The sequence below is a fragment of the Leiobunum rupestre genome, chromosome 2 (assembly GCF_980474605.1).
Source record: "Leiobunum rupestre chromosome 2, qqLeiRupe1.1.hap1, whole genome shotgun sequence".
Lineage (NCBI taxonomy): Eukaryota > Metazoa > Arthropoda > Arachnida > Opiliones > Sclerosomatidae > Leiobunum > Leiobunum rupestre.
Window position 1 is genome coordinate 55,727,739 of NC_143385.1, and position 9,489 is coordinate 55,737,227.

At 39.2% G+C, this 9,489-nt stretch overlaps 1 protein-coding gene across 3 annotated transcripts in view; it reads right to left on the reverse strand.

Moving 5' to 3' along the window:
- The window catches only part of LOC149958445 (small G protein signaling modulator 1-like), a 103,588-nt gene extending 94,599 nt beyond the window's left edge, over positions 1–8,989 (reverse strand). The window contains exons 1-3 of one of the 3 annotated variants that reach the window (XM_090165853.1): positions 8,938–8,989; positions 8,526–8,569; positions 4,929–5,004 (exon numbers count right to left, since the gene is read on the reverse strand). In XM_090165853.1, the coding sequence (XP_090021979.1) occupies positions 4,929–5,004; positions 8,526–8,540 (91 nt within the window). In that variant the 5' untranslated portion in view covers positions 8,541–8,569; positions 8,938–8,989. Of the gene's footprint in view, positions 1–4,928; positions 5,005–8,525; positions 8,887–8,937 lie in introns of those variants that run through there. The other 2 variants (XM_090165852.1, XM_090165851.1) reach the window with 2 other exon arrangements.
- Positions 8,990–9,489: the final 500 nt, after the last annotated feature.

The following is a 9,489-nucleotide window of genomic DNA, read 5'->3' on the forward strand; positions in this document are numbered from 1 at the left end:
ATAGGAAAATATAGGAAAAATGGTTAGGCTATAGGAAAATATAGGAAAAATGGTTAGGCTATAGGAAAATATAGGAAAAATGGTTAGACTATAGGAAAATATAGGAAAAATGGTTAGGCTATAGGAAAATATAGGAAAAATGGTTAGACTATAGGAAAATATAGGAAAAATGGTTAGACTATAGGAAAATATAGGAAAAATGGTTAGACTATAGGAAAATATAGGAAAAATGGTTAGACTATAGGAAAATATAGGAAAAATGGTTAGACTATAGGAAAATATAGGAAAAATGGTTAGACTATAGGAAAATATAGGAAAAATGGTTAGACTATAGGAAAATATAGGAAAAATGGTTAGACTATAGGAAAATATAGGAAAAATGGTTAGACTATAGGAAAATATAGGAAAAATGGTTAGACTATAGGAAAATATAGGAAAAATGGTTAGACTATAGGAAAATATAGGAAAAATGGTTAGACTATAGGAAAATATAGGAAAAATGGTTAGACTATAGGAAAATATAGGAAAAATGGTTAGACTATAGGAAAATATAGGAAAAATGGTTAGACTATAGGAAAATATAGGAAAAATGGTTAGACTATAGGAAAATATAGGAAAAATGGTTAGACTATAGGAAAATATAGGAAAAATGGTTAGACTATAGGAAAATATAGGAAAAATGGTTAGACTATAGGAAAATATAGGAAAAATGGTTAGACTATAGGAAAATATAGGAAAAATGGTTAGACTATAGGAAAATATAGGAAAAATGGTTAGACTATAGGAAAATAAAGGTAAGCATTGAAATATAGGAAAAATTAAAAAATAAAGGAAGAATGGTCACCCTGCTTTAACCGACACGGTAGGCGACGTTAAAAAATCAGAAGAATATTTGCCTCTGCATCTTGGCGCAACAATGACGCGCTCGACTGCAGCGCCGTCACGTTTTTCCGAAATGAACTAAAAAACTTGTGTTTCGTCTTAACACTGTTAGAAACCGGCGATTCAGTGGTTTCAGTCTCACGTGACACGACGTCACCAATGCTTTCTTGCATAGATAAATAAAACCCGCGCAAAATGGCGGCCATAGCCAAGGCTTCGATGTGAAATTACTCTATAGGGAATTTGGTCCGTGGTTACTGCAGATGTATCGTATCGATATTTATTTTTTAAAGGGAATATAACCTGCAAAGCAATCTTTACGGAAGACCCCTTCAATTTTTACAATTTCCCTGTACAGTGGCGCCAAACATTTCCAAAGCCAAATGCAAAAGCGACCAGAGCTGCAAACGTTGGTGTTTCACACCAAATACATAAGGTTATATTCCCTTTAAGAAGTGAAGTTATCAGTATTTCACTATCCCTTTAAAAAGTTAAAGGGGAACGGCCTAGCTTTTCCAAATATCGCCTTATTTGCATATCAAATGATCAACAAGACCTTCAATATACTTACACCTACGAGCAACAAACACAATGAGTGAATGAGAACGCAGCTAGCCTTTAAACACGCTAAGGCAGTGTTGTGTACAAATTTCATTGGACGAGCCTTTACGCTGAATGTTTTACGGAAAGGGGGAAGACAATTTCAGAATTTTCCCCTTCCGACGGCAGCAATCGCTAAAGCGTATAACCAATGAAAAATGTACGCAAGAAAATCCATGACTTTTGACGGGTTGCGTTCTCCTTGTGTTTGTTGCTCCTAGCTTACACGTACCTTATTTAGTTTTGAAAAAATAGTTTTTGCCCCAAAAAGTTGAAACGCAAAATATCGTCAAGTATTTGGGTTGGAATTTTCGCCGCCATCTTAGGGTGTATCGCCAGCGCCAGCACGACAACAGTGAGCGATTTCCGAACTAGCCTAACTTTTGAAATCGCGCAATTTAGACTTAGGTCTCGTATAATTGGAAAAATAAAAACAAACCTAAAACCTTTCGAGTCTCCATATATATATTTTTTCAATTTTAATCAAGCAGGGAGTGTCTCACCGGTCACCGGTTTCTCACCAGGTGTCGCAGCGGACGCGCGCTTTTCGATTTCCCAAAATTTCTTTTATTTATTAAAAATTAACCGCTTAATATTTATGATGCGGTGTTCGCCATAAATTTTAGTTTTTAACGGGCTATAGAGCTATCTAACTGGATTAAGCTTGACCGTTCCCCTTAGCAGCGATTAACTATCCCTTTAATAGGGGTGTTCGAACAAAGAATATAAAGCCCCAGGAATGGAAGGATTGATATTATTGGCCGCGTGTTTTGGCTGTCGTAGAAACTTCCGGCAAAGCAAATCAGAGTAACCGGAAACAGTTACCGCAACCCGGTCTTTCTTTAAAAGCGAGAGGCGAAAAAGTTTCACTAGACGGCGCTACACCTTCCATTCCTGGGGCTTTATATTCTTTGGTTCGAATAACCAAATTTTCGAATATTATTCGGATTTTCTTAAACGATTAATCGAATCGAATGCCGATTATTAAATTTCAAAAAAGCGACTAGCCAAATTTTAAAATGATAATTCGAAAACAAAGTTCCACATCAAATACCAGCTCAGGTTATTTTCCCTTTAAATAGACGTTTTATATTTTTATTTCCGAACGACGCTTTCAAATCGGTCTGATAGATGGCGCCTCGTATATTTATAGAAATATGAAATATTTATATTGCCAAAGAAGCAATTCCTCTCACAAATATTTCACTGAGAACGACACCTCATCCCCTTCCCCTCACAAATATTTAACCTCATCCCATTTCCCTTTTTCGTTCCATCAAAATTATATTATATTACATAGCATTGCCGAAACTATAAAGTAAATTTGGTCTTAACCAACTTGTTAAAATGGGGAAACAAAATCACGTGACTACCATATCACAGCCAACTTCGATTCGGTAACTCGTGTTCATAGTTGGCCGTGCGACGGTAAATAAAAAAAATAATTCCTTCCAGATACTGTAGACCAGCGGTTCCCAATTTCCTTTTGCGATGGAACCCTAAATTATTTTCCTAATTCTAGCGGAACCCCAACTCATTTTTTTTACTTCTCTTAGAAGACTGTTGCCACGACCAAAGATGACCGCGCTGCGAATTCTCAGAACTCCTGTGACCCTTCCGCGGAACCCTGGGGTTCCGCGGAACACCTTTTGGGACCCGCTGCTGTAGACAGCTAATTGACTTACACTTTTCTTTTACAAAATGTTTTAAATAATAATAATAATAATTAGTTAATTTAGATGAATCGATCAAAATTTAAACAGCCATAATTCGTATTTCTTAGGATAGATGGCGCTGCAGTTTTCCACAAAGTCACGTGACTACCATTTTTCAGCCCCCCCCCCCTGGACTTTATAGTTTCACCTATTGGGATATTTATTAACCGGAAGTAGCCAAAGATACAGTTTAAAACATCGTCAGGAGCGACAGTTTCCATTCCTCTTCTATATTTACTATATGTCGAAATTTCAAAATGAATACTTAAAGGGAATATCACATCCAACGCAGCACCGGAAGGGAACAGAACATGATGTCGAATCAACGTGACGTAGTCGGGTGGCGGAGTGGTTAGCACTTTCACCGGGAACGTTCTCGGAGCACTCCGAGATCGATCTGGAGGTGTTCTCAGAGCACTCCGAGATCGATCTGGAGGTGTTCTCAGAGCACTCCGAGATCGATCTGGAGGTGTTCTCAGAGCACTCCGAGATCGATCTGGAGGTGTTCTCAGAGCACTCCGAGATCAATCCGGGAGCATTCTCAGAGCACTCAGAGATCGATCCGGGAGCGTTCTCAGAGCACTCCGAGATCAATCCGGGAGCGTTCTCAAAGCACTCCGAGATCGATCTGGAGGTGTTCTCAGAGCACTCCGAGATCGATCTGGAGGTGTTCTCAGAGCACTCCGAGATCAATCCGGGAGCGTTCTCAAAGCACTCCGAGATCGATCTGGAGGTGTTCTCAGAGCACTCCGAGATCAATCCGGGAGCATTCTCAGAGCATTCCGAGATCGATCCGGGAGCGTTCTCAGAGCACTCCGAGATCAATCCGGGAGCGTTCTCAAAGCACTCCGAGATCGATCTGGAGGTGTTCTCAGAGCACTCCGAGATCAATCCGGGAGCATTCTCAGAGCACTCCGAGATCGATCTGAGAGTATTCTGAGACCCCTTCGAGATAGAACCGGGAACACTCTTGGGGCAACTCCAAGATCGATCTGGGAGTATTCTGAGTACCCTTCGAGGTCAATCTCGGGCGTTCTCAGAGCACTCCGAGATCGATCTGAGAGTATTCTGAGACCCCTTCGAGATAGAACCGGGAACACTCTTGGGGCAACTCCGAGATCGATCTGGGAGTATTCTGAGTACCCTTCGAGGTCAATCTCGGGCGTTCTCAGAGCACTCCGAGATCGATCTGAGAGTATTCTGAGACCCCTTCGAGATAGAACCGGGAACACTCTTGGGGCAACTCCAAGATCGATCTGGGAGTATTCTGAGTACCCTTCGAGGTCAATCTCGGGCGTTCTCAGAGCACTCCGAGATCGATCTGAGAGTATTCTGAGACCCCTTCGAGATAGAACCGGGAACACTCTTGGGGCAACTCCAAGATCGATCTGGGAGTATTCTGAGTACCCTTCGAGGTCAATCTCGGGCGTTCTCAGAGCACTCCGAGATCGATCTGAGAGTATTCTGAGACCCCTTCGAGATAGAACCGGGAACACTCTTGGGGCAACTCCGAGATCGATCTGGGAGTATTCTGAGTACCCTTCGAGGTCAATCTCGGGCGTTCTCAGAGCACTCCGAGATCGATCCCGGAACACTCTCGGGGCAACTCCGAGATCGATCTGAGAGCGTTCTTATAAAGCATTTTACATAAGAAATGGAAAACCAAAACCGATTGTATGATGGAATTCCTCCGTTGGTACCTAATAATAGAAGTCCTGTAAAGTAACTTACCGCACAGTGAAGTAATGCTGCTGCTTTCCTCGTGGACGAACTTCCTCGTGACCGCTTCCTCCATGATTTGTTTAACCTGCGGAAAGAGTACAAAGGTCAAGAGTGGAAGTCCGTTCTTATTACTTCAATTATCGGACTCCTGTGCATTAGACAAATTGGCCAGCGTGGTCGAATTTCCCCGGGGAACCCGTCTTCTGTCCACGCGCTTAAACTCGAAAACCTGTACGTGAAACCTGTAGCTTTATCCCCTACACGTTTTACAACTGAATTACGGAGGAGATATTCAGCACGCACGATAAAAACGCCTAGGGTGAACGCCGAGATGATGGCGGAAAAAAAATCATCGACCTTCTGACTAGTGAGATTCCCATCTTATTTTATTTTATTAGTCACTGACTAGTGGGGGCAAAAATGGGGGTATAAAAACAAGAAGGACAGCCAATATATTGCTTTACCCGTCAGAATTAAAATAGGACTTTATCATCACTTGAGTTGCGTTACTTTGGCCGATCACAATTTTGAGTCTTTGACTAGTTTAAAATATGTTCATTGATAATATCATCCAATGACGCGTTAATTTGCGATCGGGATTCTGAATCAGAACTTGTATGAGGTGAAGTGGACTCTCTGGCCTCTTGCTTTTCTACAAGCTCTACAAGCGTGTTGTGATTTATTTAAATAAAATGGGATGGATGAATGATGAATTTATGATACGCCATATTACCCATTTTTTATGAATATTTAGATAAATTTTTCACAAGTCAAATTGACTAGTGAGCCCCCAGATTTCGATTAATATTAGTAGTCAGAGCGTTTATTTTAGTAGTCAAATGCCGTGACTAGTGCCTTATGTCCAAATCTGCTAGTGACGATTTTTAGCCTTGCTGGCTCTAACAGTAAGCTCCGCCCCCCTGAACCAAACCAAATCAGCCCAATATCTCATTGGTTCCTTGAAACTGACGTCTTGCGACGCCATTGAAGCGCACACCGGTGACGTTTTGCCTTCCCCCTCTCGCGGTAGGGATAACCTGTAGCATGATGCCTCCTTACTTATAAACATTTATAAGTAACATAACAAAAATAAGTTCGAAAATTAGTATAAATTATCACCAAACGGATTTTCATAGTTATTTCCAAACGAGATTAAGTTCAGCACATAGCCCCTAGTATCTGAATATGCCCTAACCAAAATATTAGTGTTCGTACGGGGACCCCGACCCCCACCCCGAAAACCCCCGACATTGACCCGGAAAACCCCCGACATTTTCCCCGACCCCGACTCCGGTACCGAAGATAAAAAATAACGTCGAAGGTGTGATGTTTCGGGGTTAAGTTTGAACTTTGGAATTACTATAAACCTTCTTCCACGAAATTATTAGGTTCTTTTAGTTATAAATAAGCCAGTATTATTTTTTTTCTGCGGTGGCCTCACCTGATCCCAACTTTTTTTCGGGGATAGCTTAGCCTCGACCCCGACCCGGACTATTTTTTTACGGGGGTAGCTTAACGCCGACCCTGACCCTGACTTAATTTTGACCACGTACGAACACTACAAATCGGAGCTGGGCGTGGATGTCAAGGTCGAAAAAATGTTTGCTAAGAAAATTATCATTAAAACAATAGTAACTTATAGTTATTACGTTACTTCTGATATATATTATCTAAAATAATCGTGATAATAATCCGTTAATGGAAAAATACTAAAAATAAAGTTAAAGAAACGTTTTAAATAAATTAATCGGTCCGTCTAATGTACAGTCACGTATCTCGACTTGATTGATTTTTTTCCCATGTAGCGACTTAAACTCCACGCGTTGCCCCTACACGTTCCATTGAACTGACTTAATCTCTCTATTATTTCTCCTTTACGTTTTAGTGGTCTTGGTTTGAGTTGCAGTATTTATTTTATTGCTTTTTCGAAGTTTAACGAGTGTTATTATTAGTTTTAATATTGACCACAAAATAAATGAAGTAATAGCTGAAGTAAATGAACCGGAGTTATCGAAACGGCGCTCAGAATTGGAGGGCGTTTTCCTGATGAAAATGTTGAGAAAATCGAGTCAAATAAAAGCTAATTTCCATCCCCGGCTTTTGACGCGATAAATTGCACTTTTGAATTGTGGGTATAGCTATTTCTATGTATCAAAAATTGTTTCATAAAAACAAAAACGTCATAAGGAAAACGCCTCCAACATGGGGAGTACAGCAGTCTGATAACTTCGGTTCATTTACTTCTGGTAATAGATGTTTTAAAAAAAATTAACGTGGCTTTCTTGTTTGAAGGTAGCTACTTCGTCACAGCTTTAACTTTGGTAATATAACGAGCGCGTGCTTAGGGCGCGAGAAACCGCGCGTGTCAAAACTATTCTAATAAAGCTATGACATCGTGACGTAAGAGCCACCTAAAAACAAGTTCGGCAAGCGTAGCTGAATTTATAAAAAGAATTATTAAAATAATAATGTTAAAGAGGCTAGACGTTCCGGTTATGAACGTCGGCTGCTTAACCTCGCTAGCATAAGGCCTCCGCCCAACTTGTTGACTCAGATCGCTGTACATTTTATTATTCACTATAATATAAGCCATTGTTACCTAAAATTATAAGCTTAGAAGTCGGAAGGGTCGCTTAGTATTTATAGCACTAGCCGGTCAGATTTATTTCTGGTATAACATAACCTGAAAGCACCGTCGAAGGATGCAGTAATGCAAAAGTCAATGCGGTAGCTGTAACCCTTCTGCCACCTTTCCCAGATACTATCAGGTAAAGGAAACTTTTCTGTGGCTTTTAGCATTTTCATCAGCTGTGTTATGTTTCTAACGTAACTTGAATACGTGCTCTATTTTGTTAACTATTTTAGTCGGGGCTAGCTACTAGTACTATTCAACTCATGTCAATGCAAACGGTACCCTATTTAGGACTTTCAACGAACCGTCAGGTGTTATCGAATTTCCAAAAACCAAATCTAATAAAAATAAGAGATCCATCAGTTTACTCAAAATGCGAATCAAAAATTTCATTATGTTTAATTATTTTATAAACGGGAAGAATTATGTTTAATAATTCTTACATCCTCCAAGTATAATTTCCAAACATTTTTTGTAATTATTACACTTAATTGATTTTTTACATAGTAAACAATGCAAATTAAAATTTGAATTCGGAAAATTATCGTACAATATCTATCACAAAACCTTTTTTGAACTTATAATTCTGGAGAAAATTATTTACTTTATTAAAATAATAATATTAAATAATAATTTAAATTTTAATATCAATTCATCTAATTCAACATCTATTTTTGATCAACCAGCGCCTGTAGAAGTGCTCTACACGCCGGGCTTTTAGGCCCCACAGATATCTCAACATATAGGGGTAAAATAAAACATCGTTTTTCGTAATTATCAATTAAATAATAGTTAACAATCATACCCACATTTTATCTATTTTTAGAAATAATCAAAAATTTACGTAAAATATCTGCATAAGCCGTAACGAAAAGAAGTCGAAAACATATTAATTTGGACGGAAACGCAAAAATAAAGGCTAACATATGATTCACAGTTCCTTTCGGAGAATAGTGGACACCGTTAAAACCTACCTCTTTTTTGACCATTCGCAGTAGCTTTTCGGCATATTCTTTTTCTGCAACGAACATAAAACCTAAACTGAGTGATAAACGTCGGGCCATTCCTTAATTAAACTTAATATAAACTCAATTATGCTTTTATTAAAGCCTAAACCCATAGAGAGAACCGTTTTTCGGGCGAACCGGCGTCCGGAACTATACCTGCATTATCGGCCATGTTAGTAGCCTCGTTTTCGTTATCGACGCGACGATGGCACCTCTAGCGGAAAGCGCCGCAACTAAGACCCGTTTTAGAAAAATTAAAAAAACGCGTCCTACGTACGTTTCGCAACGTTTTCAATCTGATTTTACGTTCCTAAACTATTCCCCTATTGAGTCTTCAACACCTGATGGATTTGAATACGTTTTCAGCGGCGAAAATTACCTCAAATCGAGTAAAATCGCTAAGCCTAACCGAGGACTATTCCTGGACTATTCCTCCCGGCGTATTTCGCGATTCTCGTTAGACTTTTTCAGTTTTTCTCTCAGCCAACTTCCGGTACTGTTAGTACGAAAACGGAAGTTCTTTTGTTAACGGTTTTTATGCGGGCGCTCGCTACACACCTACTCTTCTCTCGAAGCCAGATGGTGCGATTATTTCGGAATTAATTAAGTGCAAATAAGAGATTTCGGAGCGTGATTTATAGGCGTAACTTTCATTAAAGTTCGGTATCATGCTTTTATTATAGTAATTTACCTTTTTTGAAGCTATATTCCGTTTAATGTTATTACTATAATAAATATATATATAATAAAATAAATATAATGTATCACATGGATATCATTATATTGTATTTAGAGTGTGTAATTTTGAAATTTCGGTTTCGTTTAGTTGAGATAAATTCGTAGCTTTTAAAGTGGAGATGACTTGAGGGTATTTGAAAAGTGTTTGAAACGAAGTGGAGGATTTTGAAAAATTTCTGAGTACCCTTTAAAT